The sequence below is a fragment of the Chiloscyllium punctatum genome, chromosome 45 (assembly GCF_047496795.1).
Source record: "Chiloscyllium punctatum isolate Juve2018m chromosome 45, sChiPun1.3, whole genome shotgun sequence".
NCBI lineage: Eukaryota > Metazoa > Chordata > Chondrichthyes > Orectolobiformes > Hemiscylliidae > Chiloscyllium > Chiloscyllium punctatum.
In genome coordinates, this window is record NC_092783.1 from 28,606,358 (window position 1) to 28,626,920 (window position 20,563).

Genomic DNA, 20,563 nt, shown 5'->3' on the forward strand with positions numbered 1-20,563 from the left:
CAGTAATTTGTACACCACAGTCAGATCGCTCTTTGTCCATCTCTGCTCTAAGGAAAGCAACCTTAACCTATCTGATCTCTCTGTAGCTGAATCACTTTAGCCCAGGCAACATCTGGGGAAATCTCTCCTGCACCTGTCTGGTGTAGTCACATTTAGATTAGATTAGATTCCCTACAGTATGGAAACGGCCCTTCGGCTCAACAAGTCCACACCGACCCTCCCAAGAGTAACTCACCCAGACCCATTTCTCTATCCTATATTTACCCTTGACTAATGCACGTAACACCATGGGCAATTTTGCATGGCCAGTTCACCTGATCTGCACATCTTTTGGATTGTGGGAGGAAACCAGAGCACCTGGCGAAAATCCATGCAGACGTGGGGCGACTGTGCAGACTCCACACAGACAGTCGCTCGAGGCAGGAATTGAACCTGGGTCCCTGGATTTGTGAGGCGGCAGTGCTAACCACTGAACCACTATGCCGCTTTATTCCTGCTGAAGGGCTTTTGCCTGAAACATCGATTTTATTATTCTCGGATGCTGCCTGAACTGCTGTGCTCTTCTAGCACCACTAATCCAGAACCCAACATTGTTGCTGTAGTGTGATGCACACATGCATTCAATGCCATAAGTAAAGGCAAGTAACCCGTATGTACCTTCAACCACCTTTTATCTACCTGTCTTGCAGACTTCAAGGGTCTATGGACCTGCACACTAAGATCCCTCTGTCTCTCTCTACTTCCTTTTGGTCCTAGCATTTAGTGTATGACTTGTTAGTGGTCTCAGAATGCATGACCTCATACATGCATTTGCCAAAGCTCAGCCCATCTGACCAACCAATCTATATCATTTCAAGGATTTTGTCTTCCTTATTTACGGAATGATGAATTTTTGTGATTTGCAAACTTACTGGTGAAACCTGTAGCATTGATGTCCAGCTCATAAATGTACCCAACAAACCGCAAAGGATTCAGCCATGCGCATGCACGCACGTCTTGTCGACTATCCTTAATTAATCCTTTAATCTCCAATTAATCTCTCTCCCCTCACCTCTGATTCCCTGGTTTATCTCTTCCATTCTTCTTGCCTAACACTGTTATATTAGCTGTCCTCCGGCACTCCTCCTGTGGCCAGAGAGGGTTTGAGGATAACTGTCGTAGCCCCTACGATCTTCTCGTTGGTCTTCCAAGGCAACCTAGTCGTACATCTCACCTGGACCTGGGATTTATCCACTTTCCAGTCTGAAAAAACTGCTACTACCTCCTTTCTCTCAATGTGAATTGATTCTACTTTATCACAAACCCCCTCCCTGATTTCTAAACCTACATTGTCCTTCTCTATTGTGAATACAGATGCAAAGTCTTGGATACCAACTTGGCTTGACACACAGACTGTGATTGTAGATGGTTATTATTCAGACTGAAGGCCTATGACCAGTGGTGTCCTGCAAGGATTGGTGCTGTGTACATGTTTGCCACTTACATAAACAATTTGTATGAGAATGTAGGAGGCATGGTTAATAAGTTTGCTGATGACACCAAGTTTGTTGATTTATAGTGTGCAGTGAAGAAAATTGTCAAAGAGTACAACAGGATCTTGATCAACTGGGCCAATGCACTGAGGAATGGAAGATGGTGTCTAATTTGGATAAATGTGAGGCATTGTTCTTTGGCAAGACAAACCAGAGCAGGACTTTCACAGTTAATGGTAGAGTCCTGGTGATTGTTGTCAAACAGACTCCTAGAGGTGCAGGTACATAGGTCCTTGAAAGTGGTGTTACTGGGTGGTAAAGAAGGCATTTGGTACGCTTTCCTTCATCAGTTAAAGCATTGAATCCAGGAGCTGGGATGCCAAGAAAAGGGTGGATAAGACATTGGTATGGCCACATTTGAAGTGCTGTGTGCAATTCTGGTTGCCATCCTATAGAAAGGATATTATTAAGCTGGAAAGGATGCAAAAATGATTTACAAGGATGTTACTGAGACTGGAAGGTTTGAGTTATTTGGAGAAGCTGGATAGACTGGAACTTCCCTGAAGCCTAGGAGGCTGAAGACTGACCTCTCAATTTATAAAGTTGAGTATAAGGAAGGTGAATAGCCAAGGTCCTTTCCTCAGGTTGTGGGGGTCCAAAACTACAGGGTATAAGTTTACAGTGGGAGGGGAAAGACTTAAAAGTGCAACTTTTTCTCAGTGGTGCATACATGGAATGAACTGCTAGAGGTAGAGGTGGGTATAATTACAATGTTTAAAAGGCAGATACCTGGATGGGAAGGCTTTGGAAAGATATGTGGCAAATGAGACTAGTTCAGCTTAGGAAACCTGATCGGGATAGATGAAATGGGCAGAATGATCTGATTTTGTGCTGTGTGACTCTTAGGTTCTCATTTAAAATGTCAACTTCCGGCTTCCAGCTCCAAACACAGATTAATAATTTGGTCCCTATGGGCCTTTGCTGTTTCTCTGCTTATTCTCTTAACCCTAATGTACTGATTTTCCTTTTAATACCAACCACTCATTCCTCCCTACTACAGTAATTATCTCCTTGATAGGTCTTGTGCCACCACCTTCTCTTTTACACCTTTCACTATTTTGCCTAAAGATTCTTTACTCTGGAATATTAACTGCCAGTCCTTTTGTTCTCTCAACCATGTCTCTTGTAGTGTGATAATGTTGTATCCCCATGTATTAATCCATACCATCAACTCATTTGCCTTACTTGTAAGACTCCTTGCATTATATTGAATGGTATCTAGCCTTACTATACTCCCTTATGCCATAACTTGATTATATTAGCATTGCCTTCTAGACTGATTTGGTGGTTTTCTTTACTTGTCTGTGCATCACTTCCCTACTGTACATCCACCCTGTTCCTCAAACCCCTGCAAACCTCCCCACGTGCCCTCTCTCTTACTCTAACTCTTAAACCACAAGTTCATGTCTCTATCTGCCTATTCCTATATTTATTAGTGTGTGGTACCAGGAGTAATCCAAACTCTACAACATTCTGACTTTTTTTTCCAGTAGTTACTAGCTCCCTAAAATGTTGCTGGACCGTACCCACTTTTCTCCTATATTGTTTTTGACATTGGGGTCAGCAATCTCTGGGTTGTTCAACTCTCCCTCCAGAACGCCCTGCAGCCATTGCATGACATCCTTGATCTGGGCCTCAGGGAGGCAACCTACTGTATTGGAGTTGCCTCTGCCACAGATATACCTGTCTGCACCCTTCACTTTTGAATTTTCTGCCACCATTATTCTTCCCCTCTTTCTGCTCCAACCTTGTGCATCTGGGCAGCGTTCCCCAGAGAATGGTTGCACTTAGTTTTCCAACAGTGAAAATTGCTCTAGAATGAGGTGCACTCTGAATCTTTCCTCACTACCTTCTGCCCCCCCCCCCCTGCCCCCCCATCTTCTAATTGATGGTCATTCATTCCTTCAGCTGAGGGGTGACCACGTCTAAAGGTTTACTATCCATATAACACTCAGCCTTACAGGTTCACTGCTGCAGAACCAAGCATCAAGCTAATTAAACCAACGGCACTTCCAGCAGATATGATTGTCCAGACTACTTGCAATGACTTAAAATTTCCAGCACGCTACTGATGGTGTAGCACACAGCACTGAGCTCTTTTGCCGCACCAATCTTGAACTGAACTTCCCTTATGTAAATCTTAAGGAGCAGTGTTTGGAAAGCTAGTGCTTCCAAATAACCGAGATTAGAGTGGTGCTGGAAAAGCACAGCGAGTCAGGTAACATTCCTGATGAAGGGCTTTTACCCGAAATGTCGATTTTTCCCTGCTCCTCTGATGCTGCCTGACCTGCTGTGCTTTTCCAGCACCACTCTAATCTTGACTCAGTCCTCACTTTCGCTTTCCAAATAAACCTGTTGGACTATAACCTGGTGTTGCGATTTTTAATTAAGTTAACCATATTCTCTTTCCCTTACAGTTCTTTGGTTAATTAAAAGATTTTATTATTTTGGTTCTTTTACTTCACTTCGTTGTTTTCCTAATTTTTACCATTTATAGCGTCCCTAGCAACAGTTTCTTATCAGCCAATCAAATTTTAGATTTTGTCATTTTTCCCCAGTAATAACTGAGTTCAGGAAACTCTTCCTGGATGTTTCATCCTGATGCTGACTAGACTGCACTCTTCCCAGGCTAATGTGTTAGTTCATTATACTTGTTTTAGTATGTGAGGAGTACAGTCCTCCTAGCTGAGATCAGATAAAATATTAACTGATATAATCAAACTTTCATATATAGCTTGTGTTAACTGTTTGAAAGAGCTTTATTTGTAACACTTGCATTATTTAAATGAACTGCAATTTCACCAAAGCCAAAGCGGCAAACGTGTCATGATATGTATGCTTGTTCTTTGTAATAGCTTATTAGTGTGTAACCATTTTCACTTATACACGTTTTGTTTCGGTTTTTCATTTAAACCTTAACCATTCCACTAACATTGTTAATTATGTAACATAACAATCAGAATTAGGCAAATAATATAGAAAATCTGTTCAGGTATCACTAATTATTAAAATAATGGAAAAGACTATGTAAGTAATAATAATTAGAATGAACTGTTGGATTGCCAAGTGGTTTTTGAGCGTAAGTCAAGGATGAGCTGTTCTCAGATGATCTGACATGTGACTCCAGTTACACACTCTGACCCTGAAGTTGCCTAGCATACCACGCCGTTGTTCAAGCAGTTTTTAAAAACAGGGCAATGAGGAATACTTCAACTTTTTTTAATGTAAAGTTGAGTTAACTTATTTGCTGGGTAATAGGCATTAGTTTTACAAATTGTATTAAGATTACAGTCATTGTTTTCAGTGTGTCCAGAAGCCAAGCCTGATCAATGATGAGAAAGACCAAGAGTACAAGCCGCATGATATTGTTCAGCGACAGTCTGTGCACTCTTCAGAAATGTGCATGCCGGCCCGACGAGCGAAACGCATGAGATCTGAGGTGGGTGCAATTCTGCCAGTTATCAATTAACGGTGTGAAATTTAAGTTGTAATTGGTACTTCAATTGCTGTAAATGCAATGCTGGATAACGGGTTCATGGGATTTAAAATAGGATTTCAAGTATGCCAATTGAATTTCCTCAATGTTGTTTCACTAAAATTCTCTTGAGGTATGATTGCCAACTGTTTCTTCCAAATCTTGCCATAGATCATTTATGTTTTGGCGAGTTTTGAGAAGATTTGCAGCTCAGGTTGAGGTTTTAGATGTAGGTTTGCTCACTGAGCTGCAAGGTTCACTTCCAGACGTTTCATTACCCTACTAGATAACCTCTTCAGTGGGCCTCACGCGAAGCAATGTTGAAAATTCCTGCTTTCTATTCATTGGTTTGGGTTTCTTTGGGTTGGTGATGTCATTTGCTCTGAAGTCATTCCTACCCCTTTTCTCAGGGGGTAGTAGATAGGGTCTAACTCGATGTGTTTGTTGATAGAGTTCCAGTTAGAATGCCATGCTTCTAGGAATTTTTGTGCGTGTCTTTGTTTGGCTTGTCCTAGGATGGATGTGTTGCCCCAGTTGACGTGGTGTCCTTTCTCATCCATATGTGAGGATACCGGTGAGAGGGTCATGTCTTTTTGTGGCTAGTTGGTGTTCATGTATCCTTGTGGCTAGTTTTCTGCCGGTTTGTCCAATGTAGTGATTGTTACAGTTCTTGCATGGTATTTTGTAAATGACATTAGTTTTGCTCATTGTCTGTATAGGGTCTTTCAAGTTCATTAGCTGCTGTTTTAGTTTGTTGGTGGGTTTGTGGAAAGGGCTAGTAGAAAATTCCCTTCAAACCCGCCGTATAAATAATTGCTAAGGAGGCGTCATTAGATACTTCCTACTCACAACAGTCATGGTATCTTATGGGAATGAGGAGGGACGGAAGACAATGGGAAGTTTTTCTTGAAAATGCCTTTGACTTCCTCAGGCTATCAAAACCAGAACAGGTCATAGTTATCATGCATGTATAATCCTTTCATACTTATGGAAAACTCTTCCAACCAAAAATTTATTTAGTTCCTTCTTGAAGGCTTGCTTGCATGAAGCCAGAATGTAATGCAGTGCAATGCAAAAGCTGTCTACTGTCATAAATGAACTACTTGAATAGTTTATAAGTATGACTGTGGCCCTTGATATTTCATTTTAAGAGATTGAATTCAACAAGTAATTGATTTTGGTGTACCCTTTCTGATTGCATCCAAGCCTGATGCTCAAAATAAAGTAAACAAAGATGTTTTAAGTGTCTGAGGAGAAATTGAGTCTCTGGAGCTAGTTATTATGCTGGCAGAGAAGCAAACTACAGTGAATACTGAAATCCATGCTTGGCAAATCTGGCACTGCAAAACCATTCATGTTTCATAGAAATGAGATCTCTGATATCATTCCTGTAATTTTTCTGAATGTTGTCAATATGTGTGGGACTAAAACTCCATCTAATAAACAAATTTGTTGTACCAATCCTCCAGTAACTTTCTTCTGACTTAACCCTTTGTTGCTTGTTCAGTGAATTATTATTTTAATATTTGCAATCTCGGCACAAACACTGACTGTTCAGTGCTAGGGTAAAGGATATCTCCACAGAGCTTGAGAGAAAGTTTGGAGTAGGAAGAAAGGGATTGAGGTGTTATTGTTGCCCACCTTGGTACCAGTGACACTGAGAGGACTAGGAACTTGCTGTTTAAGTTGTCAGTTAGGAGCCAGATCCTCTAGTGTAATAATCTCTGGGTTGCTACCTGAGCCACGAGCAAGCTGACACAGGGTAAATCAAGTCAAAGAGTAAAATGTTGGCTCAGAGTTGATGTGATAGAAATAGGTTTCATTTTGTGGAGCACTGGCCCAGTAGTAGCGTAGAAAGCTGTCTCGCTTCTCTGGCTTTGCTTGAAGTGTGGTGGGACCAATCTCCTGATTAATTGAATAACTAGGCCTGTAAAGAAGCCTTTTTGGGATACGATGTGGTGGAAGAGGAGGAAAGTTTGAGAGAGGGAATATGTAGCAAAATGATATGCCACCATTGCAAGGAAATTATTTAGGTAAAGATGCACAGCATGGGTCAAAAAGGGGCAGAGTGAGAGACTTTTATTTTTTTTAAAAGTGCCCTTCAGTACTATGCCAGAATGTTGTCAGGGCCCATTGCCTTCACAGCATTGAGTGTCTCCAACCATTTCTTCATATCATGTTAAGTGAATCGAAGTGCTGAAGACTGGCATCTATAATGCTGGGGATGAGTAGAGGAGGCCAAGATGGATCATCCACTCCACACTTCTGGCTGAAGATTGCTGTGAATGCTTCAAGCCTTGTCTTTTGCACTGATGTGCTGGGCTTTTCCATCATTCAGCATAGGGATATTTGTGGAGCCACCACCTCCAGTCAGCTGTTTAATTGTCCATTGTCTGGATATTGCATGACCGCAAAACCTTTTTTAAATTTAATCCGTTGGTTGTAGATTTGCTTAGCTCTGTCCATCACTTAGTGCTTGTGGTGTTATTACAGTAATAGAGCCACACAACATAATGGAGGTTATTCTCAATTGGAAGTTGCTGCTCTCCTAGCCAAACTGTTCAAGCACAATGATAATGCAGGCATCCACCTGATTCTGTGGAAAGTTTGTCAGGTACATAAAAGCAGGACACATCCAGTCCAGCCAACTAACACTCCGAGTCTACTCTTGCTTTAACAGTAACTTGATGGGAGGTGTCATCAACATTATGAACAAGCAATACTTGCTGAAGAATAAATTGCTTCGTGAAGCAGAGTTTGGGATTTGTTAGGGCAACTCTGCTGCTGACCTCGTTACAGCCTGGGGTCAAATCTGGACGAAAGAGCTGAATTCGGAGATGAGCGTTCTGAGCCTGACATCGAAGCTGCATTTGACAGTGTGGCATCAAGGAATCCTAGCAAAACTGGACTTGATGGGTGTCAGGGTAAACTCTGGTTGGAGTCATGTCCAGCACATAGTAAGATGGTTGTGGGAGATTTGTCATCTCAGCTCCAGGATGTCTCTGCAAGAATTCTTTAGGGTGCTGTTCTAGGCCCAACCATCTTTAGCTGATTCATCAATGGCCTTCCCTCCATCATGAAGTCAGAATTGGGGATGTTCACTGCACAAGGCTCAGCATATTTTGTGATTGCTCAGATATTGAAACAGTCCATGTTCAAATGCAGCCATGTCTGAACAATATCCAAGCTTGGGCTGACAAGTGGCTAGTAACATTAGTACCACTCACATGCCAAGCTATGAGTATCACCAATAAGAGACAATCTAAGCACTGGACCTTTTTTAACATTCAATTGTGTTACTAACACTGGATTAGTGGTGCTGGAAGAGCACAGCAGTTCAGGCAGCATCCAACGAGCAGCGAAATCGACGTTTCGGGCAAAAGCCCTTATGTCGATTTTGCTGCTCGTTGGATGCTGCCTGAACTGCTGTGCTCTTCCAGCACCACTAATCCAGTATTTGGTTTTCAGCATCTGTAGTCATTGTTTTTACCTTTTTACTGTGTTACTAACACTCAACCCCACGCTATTAAAATCCTGGGTGTTATCATTGACCAGAAACTGAATTGGACTTGCCAAATAAATAGTGATTGCAGGAGCAGATCAAAGGCTAGGATTACTGTGGCGAGTAACTTACCTTCTGACTCCCAAAGTCTGTCCATCATCGACAAGGCACAAGTCAAGAGTCTGATGGAAAACTCCCCCATTTGCCTGGATGAGTGCAGCTCCAATAACACTCGAAGCTTGACACCATGCAGGATAAAATAGCCTGGTTGATAGGCACCACACCCACGCCCTCTACTGACACTCCGTAGTAGCAGTGTGTACCATCTAGAAGATGAACTGCAGAAATTCACCCACGATCCTTTAAGTACCTTCCAAACCAATAACTACTTTCATCTAGAAGGAAAAGGGAAGCAGATACATGGAAAAACCACCACTTGCAAGTTCCTGCCCAAGCCCCTCACCATCCTGACTTGAAATTCATCACTGTTCTTCACTATTGCTGAGTCGAAATCCTGGAATTCCCTATCTAATGGCAGTAGGTCAACCCACAGCAGATGGACTCTAGTGGTCCAAGGAAGTGTGCCACTGCTTTCAAGGGCACCTGGGTATGGGCAGTAAATGCTGGCAAGCTAACGATGCCCACATCCCACAATGAAATCCTGACCCTGATACACCTAACTGTAAGGATATTTAGGGAACCACGGATAGTAGGAAAAGGTTGGGGGGGGGAGGTGGCTTTGTGGCTAAAGATGCTAGTAACACAATGGAGAAGATGACCTAAGTTTAGGGATACCAAGGTGTGAAATGGTTTGGGTAGAAGTCACTTGTGGGAGTGGTGTACAGCTTCCTAACAGTTGAGGCCACTAGGTGGGGTATAAATTAAGAACGAATGAGAGCTTGCCAGAAAGCCATGATGATGCTAATGGGCAAATTTAATCTATGTCAAAAAGTGTGACAATGAAACAAAGCACAGCAGGTCAGGCAGCATCAAAGGAGAAGGAGAGTTGACGTTTTGGACATAAGCCCTTCTTGAGTCCTCCCCTCCTAAATTTAATATTTGTATCAACTAAAAGTATCAGAAGGACCACCGTAAGGAGTCCATCAATGCCCATATCACAGGAGAGATTTTTATTTTATAAAGAAAAGCATAGCTACCTCAAAAATATTCAAAGAACTCTGCATCTGCGTTCCATAGGCAGAGTTCCAAAGCAAACTATTTCTCTTTGATTTAAAATATTTGAACTTAACTTTTAAATGCGTGATATTTAAAACAGTGACTCGTTGTTCTAAATTCTCCCACAAGAATCATCACCTCCACATATACCCTGTCATTGCACAATGATGTGCCATTTTTCTTTTAGTTTGGTACTAACTTTAATATTTCTAGTTAACCACAAATGATGAGTCTATCCCTTGTTGGAACGTATTTATTTTGTATATTTCAAAATGAAATATCACCTTAAATGTCTGCCACTGCATCTCTTGACCTTTCAACTTAATTCAACTAAAGTTCATTTTAATTGGCTGTGTTTTCCTGGCCTCATAATTCCCCTCAATTACAATTTTAAAAATAGACCCAGACCCACTCCCTTCTCCCTCAGACTGAATGCAAAGTTCAAATCACATTGAGGGGTATCCGCACTATGAGATCATTAATTAATCCCATCTCATCGCCAAGCATCTACTCTTCGGTCAGCTCTAGCTCCAGACTTGCTATCCTAAAGATACAAACTCCAAAATATTTGATGGACTCCTCACGGTGGTCCTTCTGATACTTTTAGTTGATACAAATATTAAATTCAGGAGGGGAGGACCCAAGAAGGGTTTATGCCCAAAACGTCAACTCTCCTGCTCCTTTGCTGCCTGACCTGCTGTGCTTTTTCCAGTGTCACACTTTTTGACATAGATTAAATTTGCCCATTAGCATCATCATGGCTTTCTGGCAAGCTCTCATTTGTTCTTAAGGTCAGTGTTTATTGTCCGTTCCTCGGAGCACATGTCGACAGTACAATTGCAAGAATGTCATCGGGGGCCACAGCGTTTGCAGTATTCGGTGTCTCCAACCGTTTCTTGATATCGTGTGGAAGGAATCAAATAGGCTGAAGGGCCTATTTGATTCCTTCCACACTGGAGGACCACTGGAGGAGACAGATGGATCATCCAGTTGACACTCCTGGTTGAAGAATGTTGCAAAAGCTTCAGCCTTATCTTTTGCACTGATGTGCTGGGGTTTTTCCATCATTTTGAGGGTGGGGGTATTTGTAATGTTGCGTCCAGTGAGTTGTTAAATTGTCCACCACCATTCACGACTGCATGTGGCAGGACTGCAGACCTTGCATATGATACACTGGTTGTGGGATTGCTTCACTCTGTCTAACATTTGCTGTTTTGGAAGCTTCACTAGATTGGCTCCTTATTTTTCAGTTATGTGTGGTTCTGTTCTTGCGTGTTCTCAGCACACACCATTGAACCAGAGTTGGTCCCCTGGCTTGATGGTAATGTTTAAATGGGGGTATGCATGAGGTTGGAGTAAGATTCTCCTTCTGTTGGTGGCCCATAGTGCATCATGGTTGTCCAGTGTTTAGTTACTAGGTCTGTTTGAGTCTGTCCAGTTTAGCACGGTGGAGCTAATTCACAATGTGAAGGTGGGACTTTTGTCTCTGCAAGGCCTGTGCTTTGTCACTGTTACTGATTCTCAGGGGCAGATAGATCTGCAGTTGGCAGATTGGTGAAAATAATGTCAAGTATGTTTTTGTTTCTTCCACCTGCTTCACACTGTCTCGCAGCTATGTCCTTCAGGAGCCAACCAGCCCTAAGTGTAAGCATCTGATGGGCACCTGGAGCCCTCTGAAGATATTCTGCAATAAAGATGACTTCATTGGAGGCTCACTGATGTTACCTAGTATGGTGACAAAGTCTGAAAACAAACCTTCCAGCTTAGCAAGCAAACTTATATCCGTGTTCTATAATGCTTGAGTTAATATTTTGAGACATCGGTGAGTTCCAACTTGCTGACCTGGATAGTTGCCCCGAGAAAGGTAGAGGAATTAAAGCCTATTGTAACTCCTTGATGACTATAATGACTGATCCTACTAACGCTAACCTATTCCTTACTTGACGCTCCACACCCCTCAACTGGATGCGCACACCACAGCACTCCCTCCAAAGTTTCAACCTCCCTTTTACCCATTCATATAATCAGTGCATAAAGAGGCCATTGGGCCCATGAAGTCTACACCAAACCTTCGAAGAACATCCCACCCAGAGTCTATCCACAGCCCTATTGCACATCCACCCAGCCAGCAAATCCCTAGATACTATGGAGCAATTTATTAGCATGGTCAATCCACTTACCTGCATGTCTTTGGACTATGGGAGGAAACTGGAGCACCCAAAGGAAACCCAGACAGACAGAACATGTAAAATCAACACAGACCATCACCCAAGACCAGAATTGAATCTGAGTTCCTGGCATTGAGAGGTAGCAGTGTTAATGACCAAATTTTTGACCACTTCCATGACTTGTTGATATCACATTGCAGACTATTCTTGCAACTTCCTATTATTAAAACCATAACAATTTCAATTACAATTGCATTTGGATAAGGCAGCAGGTTGTGTAATTGTGGAATTCAAACCTTGCTCATATAGTAAACCCACATTTCTGTCAAGTCCTCAGACAAATCTTCAATTTACTTGAAAGTGATCTTAACCTAAACCTGACAGAAAAATAATGATGGTTGATCTGCACCTTTACCACACAACAAAACCCTCAGGTACGCTTATGATAACATGCAATGTCCCTGTTTGACATTGTGTCTTTTGGATTCAGCTTTGTTATAGCTTTGCCCAATAGAAAATGAGACCTGCCTGGTTGAGTTGTGCTCAGAAGCTGCACTGGATGATTTGCAAAGACTTCAGTGGGCTCATCTTTAATCTGTCCAAGAGTGAGATGTTGGAAAAGCCCAGCCGGTCAGGCAGCATCCCAGAAGCAGGAGAATTGGCATTTCGTCATAAGCTCTTGATCAGGAATGAATGTGTTACTGTCCTGATTCCTCAGTCAGCGCAGACATCATCTTTACTGCTCTCCAGGAATCCAAGAGCAGAATTCCACAAAAACATTTGGTCAAAAAATAGCTAATGCTGAGACTGAATTAAAGTTTTGGACTGCCAGCAAGGTGTTCAGGTCCAGGGCATTTCATGATGGTCACTTGAATTTTGAGTTTCTGTCTCCTTTATAGTAGTGCCATAGACTGTAATATTGTTTGTTTATTTGTCCCTTAATTTTATCATGGAACCTTTTTAACCTTTATTTAAAATACCTCTAATAATGAAATCCAGCGCTATGTTGTTACTCAGCTTGCTAAACAAGGAAAAGGGATGTGTATACATTCCGGATGCCAATCTCCAATTGATTAAACATGATTTGGATGAGAATACAGGAGGCCTGGTTAGTAAGTTTGCTGAAGACACCAAAATTGGTAATATGGTGGGCAGTTAAGGAAGTTATCTAAGCATACAACTGGATCTTAATCAACTGGGCCAGTGTGCTGAGGAATTGCAGATGGACTTTAATTCAGATAAATGTGAGTTGCATTTTGATAAGACAAAGCATGGTAGGATTTGTACATTAGTGGGAGGGCCCTGGGAGTGGGGTTCTACAGAGATGGAGGGGTGCAGGCCCATTGTAAGTGGCGTCACAGGTAGACACGGTGGTGAAGAAGTTGTTTGGCAAGCTTGTCTTAATCAGTCAGAGATTTGAGTACATGAGTTGGGATATCATCTTACAACCATATAAGACATTGGTAAGGTCACATTTGGAATACTGCATACAAGTCTGATTGCCCTGTTGTAGGAAGGATGTTATTAAACTGGAAAGGGTGCAAAAGTGATTTATAAGTGTCACTGAATCTGGAAGGATTGAGTTATAAGGAGAGACTGGTTAGGCTGGGATTTTCCTCCGTGTAGAAGGCTGAGGAGTGACCTCATATAAGTTTATAATATCATGAGGGGCATAGATACAGTGAATAGCCAAAGTTCTCTCTCCATGGTAGAGTAGACCAAAACTAGAGGGCATAGGTTTTAGGTGAGACAGGAAAGATTTAAAGTGGATCTGAGGGGCCACGTTTTCATATGGTGGTTCATGGAATGAGCTGCCAGAAGAAGTGGTAGAGGCGAATACAGTTACAACATTATTGAAAGTCATTTGGGCAGTTACATGGAAAGGAAAGCTTTCGAGGGTTATGGGCCTAATACAGGCAAATGCGACTATTTCAGTTTAGGAAACCTGGACAAGTTTGCGTGGACACGTTGAGCCACAGGGCCTGTTTCCATGTGGTATGACAATGACCCTCCTTGCTCATGTGTCTCTACCTCTGGCCCATACCTGCTGTTCTGTACAAGAAATGAGGTACGACTCAGAACTGGTTCTGAATAAGGCTCACTGGACCCAAACCGTTAACTCTGATTCCTCTCCGATGCTGTCAGACCTGCTGAGTTTTTCCAGCAATTCTTGTTTTTTTTGTTCTCTTCCATTTGCTTCTTGTCCCATTTTGAATCCCATTTGAGTCCTGTAATGTTGATTTGGTCCCTTGATCTGGTCTGGTCCAGATGCATCTCAAAAATTACTTTCTTGTCATTGTGAAATGGTGTTATCCATCTTTTTCAATACCCTTATGTTGCCTTCAAATGTTTTTCCATTTTTCTTTTTAGAAAGGGGTGGTGATTTCTGTCTGTGTACAAAATTTTGAATTTTTGTTTCTTGTAGCCACTTAGCAATGATTTAGTTGACACTGTCACCATCCAGTCAGTCTTTGACTGTTCAAGTTATAAAAATACTGCTTAATTCTCCATGACTATCTTTGTATTAAAAGTAGTATCTGAGTGTCTCCTGATTAAATATAGTTATTTATCCTTGGCATCTTCCTAATTCAGGAATGATATGTGATTCTTGTAAAGATGAACTGGTGCCTAAAGGTAAAATCGCCACAGTCCTCTTAGACTGGAGGGCTGCTGTCTCATTGGATTGAGATGACTGGTGGTTTGACTTGAGGACCACTATGCTTCAGGCAAGTGAAGAGGTGGGGAATGTGATGATGCTATGACTTCAAGAGGTTACTTTTGTCCTGTTTTTTGTTTTTGAGGCTGTAAGACAGGTTGTGAGCACTGTACAAAACCACTAGAATGACAGCTTGGGAGGCCTTGGGTTTTTAACAACCTGAATGGGTGTGGCCAGCTTTCTGGGTGTGATCAGGTTTTCTGGGTTTTTGTTTTTCAGAAGCAGATGGGGGCCCGACAGATTTGGAAGATTCAGTAAATGTCTCCTTGTGGCTACTGTCTCTGAATTTTCTCTATGGTTTTTTCCCTCCTGGATTGGACAACTGCATGGGAGAATCTGTGTCTAAATTTACCTTTTTGCCAAGGGGTGTGGTTGTGGGATGTATTGGAACAATTAATTAGTAATAGTTACTGTGTATTGGCTATTTGGTTAAGTTTTCCAACAGAATTATTGTTCTAAGTTCTTTTTTGTTTTTATTTTAATAGTGTTTAAATTTGTGTTTTTGCTTAACGTCAAGTAGCTTGACCAGTTACAGTGCATCTGGAACATGGTACTTTTGCCATTAAATTAAATAATATTAAGGGCTTGGCTACCTTCTTAAAATACTTTTTGAGGGGGTCTGGTCTGGTTTGGTTCATAATAAGAAGGGGAGTCCTTCATGGTAACCGCAGTTAGTGTGTGGATTGAACCTGTGCCATCACGCTGCATTGCAAACCTGCATCCCAGCCAACATGGCTCTTAACTCTTGACTGTGGCTTGATCCTTGCTGTCTTCTTCATATTGAAGACTACTTCAATACCCAACCTCTCCCAACTTTCCTGAAATTGATACACACTCTAAGTTTCAACACCAATCGACTGACTAATTTCTAGATCAGTCAATTTAATTTGATGGTTGTGCTCAGGTTTACATATAAGAGTATGCTAAACCACTTTTAATTCCAGTAGTTTCAAAACTTAAATGCCAGGCAGAAATTTCTCCATTGTTCGTTGAGATCGAACATATTGAGATGTACAGCATGAAAACAGAGCCTTCTGTCAAACTTGTCCACGCCGAAAAGATATCCTAACCCAATCTAGTCCCACCTGCCAGCACTTGGCCCATATCCCTCTTAAACCCTTCCTATCCACATAACCATCCAGATGCTTTTTAAATGTTCTAATTGTACCAGCTTTTACCACTTCCCTAGCAGCTCATTTCATACACTCACTACCCTGTGTGTGAAAAACTTGCCCCTTAGGTCCATTTTATATCTTTCCCCTCTCACCCTAAACCTATACCCTCTAGTTCTGAACTCCCCCAGCCCAGGGAAAAGACCTTGTCTATTTGTCCTATCTCTACTCCTCATGATTTTATAAATCTCTATAAGGTCACTCCTCAAGTGTCAGATGTCCAGAAAAAAACAGCCTCGTCCTATTCAGCCTACCCCCCCATAGCTCAAATCCTCTAACCCTATTAACATCCTTGTGAATCTTTTCTGGACCCTTTCAAGTTTCACAACATACTTCAGATTAAAAGGAGACCAGAATTGCAAGCAGTATTCCAAAAGTGGCATAACCAATGACCTGAACAGCTGCAATATTACCTCCCAACTCCTATACTCAATGCTCTGATCAATAAAGGAAAGCATACCAAACGCCACCGTCACTATCCTATCTCCCTGAGCCTCTACTTTCAAGGAACTATCAACCTGTACTCCAAGATCTCTTTTCTTATTAAGCAACTCTCCCCAGGACCTTACCACTTCCCTGGCAGCTATAAGTTCTGCTCTGATTTGCTTTTCCAAAATGCAGCACCTCTCATTAATCTAAATTAAACTCCATCTGCCACTCCTCAGCCCATTGGCCCATCTGCTCAAGATCCCATTGTAATCTGAGGTAAACTTCTTTGCTGTCCATTTACACCTCCAATTTTGATGTCATCTGCAAACTTACTAACTATACCTCTTTTATGCTCACATCCAAGTCATTTATATCAATGACGAAAAGCAGTGGCTCCAACACTGACCTTTGTGGAATACCATTGGTCACAGGCCTCCAGTCTAAAAAGCAGCCCTCCACCACCACCCTCTGTCTTCTACCTTCAAATCAGTTCTGTATCCAAATGACTAGTTCTCCCTGTATTCAATGAGATCTAACATTGCTAACTAGCCTCCCATGAGAAACCTTGTCAGACACCTTACTGTAGTCCATATAAATCACGACTTTGGTACTGCACTGATCAATCCTGTTTTTCACTTCAAATAACTCCAAGTTCATGAGCACAAAACCATGCTGACTATCCCTAATCAGTCCTTGCCTTTCCAAATATATGTAATTCCTGTCCCTCGGGATTCCCTCCAACAACTTGCCCACCACCGATGTCAGGCTCACCGGTCTGTAATTCCCTGGCTTTTCCTTGCCTCCTTTTTAAAATAGTGGCCCAACGTTATCCAACCTCAACTCTTCTGGCACCTCACCCATTGTCGTAGGCATTGATGATACAAATATCTCAAGGGGCCCAGCAATCACTTCCCACAGAGTTCTGGGGTACACCTGATAAGGTCCTCTGGATTTATCCACTTCATGTTTCATGTCATCCAGTACTTTCTCCGCTGTAATATGGGCATTTTTCAAGATGTCACCATTTACTTACCCACATTCTGTGTCCTCCTCCACAGTAAATACTGATGCAAAATACTTGTTTAGTAGCTTTCCCCAATTCCTGCGGCTCAATACAAAGGCTGCCTTGCTGATCTTTGAGGGGCCCTATTTTCTCCCTAGTTACCCTTTTGTCCTTGATGTATTTGTAAAAACTCTATGGATTCCCCTTAATCCTATCTGCCAAAGCTTTCTCATGTCCCCCTTTTGCCCTCCTGATTTTCTTCTTAGGTGTGCTCCTACTGCCTTTGTACTCTTCTTAGGATTCACTTGCTCTCTCCTGTCTATAGCTAACACCTGCTTCCTTCTTTTTCTTAACCAGAACATCAATTTCTCTCGTCATCCAGCTTTCCCTACACCACCAGTCTTTCTTTTTCATCCTAACAGGAATATACTCTCTCTGGACTCCTGATCTCATTATTGAAGGCTCCCCATTTTCCAGCTGTCCCTTTACCTGCGCACAACTGCCCCCAATCAGCTTTTGAAAGTTCTTGCATAATACTGTCAAAATTAGCTTTCCTCCAATTTAGAACTTCAACTTTTAGATCTGGTGTATCCTTTTCCAAACTAATAGAATTATGGCCGCTGGCCCTAAAATGCTCTCCCACTGACACCTCAGTCACTTGCCCTGCCTTATTTCCCAAGAGAAGGTCAAGCTTTGCACCTTCTCTAGTAGGTACATCCATGTACTGAATCAGAAAATATTCTTGTACACACTTAATAAATTCTCTCCATCTAAGCCATTAACACTATGGCAGTCCCAGTCTATGTTTGGAAAGTTAAAATCCCCTATCATAACCATCCTGTTGTTCTTACGAATAACTGAAATCTTCTTTTAAAAATTGTTTCCCAATTTCCCGCTGACTCTTAAGGGGTCTATAATACAATCCCAATAAGGTGATCATTCCTTTCTCATTTCTCTGTTCCACACAAATAACTTCCCCGGATGGATTTCTGGGAATATCTTCCCTCCGTACAGCTGTAATGCTATCTCTTATCAAAAACGCCACACTCCCTTCTCTCTTGCCCCCCTTTCTATCCTTCCTAAAGCATTTGTATCCTGGAACATTAAACTGCCAGTCTGTCCATCGCTAAGCCACGTTTCTGTAGTTGCTATGATACCCCAGTCCCACGTTCCTAATCATGATCTGAATTATTTTAACTTATAGGTGGGGTGCATAAAGACCGAGGCGAGTGAGATTATGGAGGTTCATGCCCATGATTTACGACCAAAAACCAGGAGTGGATCGATGAAATGTGAAAGTGGTATGGATAAATAATCTATTATTATTCTTCATTTCTTCAAAGTCAGATCTTTGGTGATTATTCACTAAGCCATAGCAGAGAGTGCTGTGATTCTCTTTTTAACTTACCGATTTTAGTGAGTTGAGATAGTACCGGAGTCTGTCTCGGCTGGAATGGGAATTAAATTGCTTTTGGCATTTAATTTGATTTGCACACAAGCTACTGAGTTAACTGACCCCCTGAAATAATCTAATGCTGCTTCTAATAGATTTCTATTTTGTTGAACACATTTCAAGCTCTATATAAATTGGAATTTGCCTAAGGCCATTTAAAATATACCAATTTAGCAGAAGATGTGGTGTAAGTTGATTCAGGATTGCAAGTTGGGACATCTTTTGTTGTACCTAAATTGCTCAGAGTATCATTTTCTTATGGTCAGAGTTGAGCCTTCATGTTTTCTATCAAATCAGATTTTTTCTATCTAATCAATTTCCATTGTGCTAAATCTTTGTTGTTCTGATATATTGCTGTGGTTGTGAACTGATGTTTTTTTTCAACTCCTTGTAAACTAATCATTTATTCATTGTGGGGTTGCTTATGGTGACTAGGCGGTTTGGAGTATATTATAGAAAAGCAGACTGAAGCCATGGAACAGTTTAAAACAACAAGATGAGAATTTTAAAATTGACTTGTTGCAGAAACTGAAGCTGCTGGAAAATCAAACATGGAGGATGGGTGAATGAATTCAGTTTGACCTAGGATGTGCGCAGCAGTATTATGGATAGGTGGAAGGCTGTCTGAGAGAACATTAGAGTAATAGTACTTGCAAGTGCTAAAGACATGGATGAAGATTTCAGAAGATGAGCTGAGGTGCGAGGAGACCAATGTTATTATGGAGGCCTTATTGATGGAGTGAATATGGAAGTCAGAAACTGAGCTTGATGTACCATTTTTAGCCCAGCTTTAGTTTAGATATAGTCCAGTTCGATTTCTGAGAAGGAGTTAGGTAGGGCAGTAACGTAGGTTTTTTTTAATTCCTAGGGATAGAGGTCAAATCCAATGCAACTAATGGAATGAAACCTGTTGAAGAAAACCTCCATCCAGTTAGAACAAAGAAGAATACAACAGAGGAACAGACCCTCGGCCCTCCAAACCTGTGCTAACACATTTTGCCCTTCCATACTAAAACTGTCTTCAGTTATAGGATCCGTATCCCTCTGTTCCCTTGCTATTCATGTATTCGTCCAGATGTTTCTTGAATGCTGCTATTGTTTGCTTCCACCACCACCTCTCGCAGTGTGTTCCAGGCACTCCCCACCCTGTGTGATAAACTTGCCTCTCGCATCTCTTAAACTCACTCCCCCCCCCCCCCCCCCCCAACCACTTGTGAGCTCCTAGAACCTGTCTTCTAGTAATTGACTCCTTCACCCTGGGGAAGAAGCCCTACACTAACCCCATTCATGCCATTCACAGTCTTTTAAAATTTTTTTCAGGTCACCCTTCAACATCCTGTGTTCCAGTGAAAACAAGCCCAGTCAAGTAAATGTCTCTTTACAGATAAAATCCTGCATACTTGGCAACATCCTGCTAAATCTTTACTGGGCCCTCTCCAAAATATTGCCATCGTTCTGATCATGTGGTGACCAGAACTATATGCAATATTCTAAGTGCTCCTCGGATGCTGCCTGAACTGCTGTGCTTTTCCAGCACCACTCTACTCCAGAATCTGGTTTCCAGCATCTGCAGTCATTGTTTTTACCGAATATTCTGAGTGTGGCTTAACTAAAGTTCTATAACATGACTAGTTTATCATTATACTTGATGCCCAATTCAACGAAGCCAAGCATGACATAAGCCTTTTTATGATCTTTGGACTTGCACACCCAGATCTGCCTGCATATCAATACTTCTAAGAGTTCTGCCGATTCTATATAATTTCTAGCTGTACTTGACCTTCCAAAATACAAAACCTCGCATTTGTCTAAATTAAACTCCACCAGCCATTTTTCTGCTCATGCTTCCAAATGATTTTTTGAGGATGTAACTCTGAAGATGGATGAGGGAGATCCTGTAGATGTAGTGTACCTGGACTTTCAAAAAGCTTTTTTGA

At 41.7% G+C, this 20,563-nt stretch overlaps 1 protein-coding gene across 2 annotated transcripts in view; it reads left to right on the forward strand.

Moving 5' to 3' along the window:
• Positions 1-20,563, forward strand: part of LOC140467258 (lysine-specific demethylase 5B-like) — a 211,570-nt gene that overhangs the window by 25,979 nt on the left and 165,028 nt on the right. For both annotated transcript variants that reach the window (XM_072563506.1, XM_072563507.1), the window contains exons 5-6: positions 4,837-4,971; positions 18,378-18,474. In XM_072563506.1, the coding sequence (XP_072419607.1) occupies positions 4,837-4,971; positions 18,378-18,474 (232 nt within the window). The remainder of the gene's footprint in view (positions 1-4,836; positions 4,972-18,377; positions 18,475-20,563) is intronic.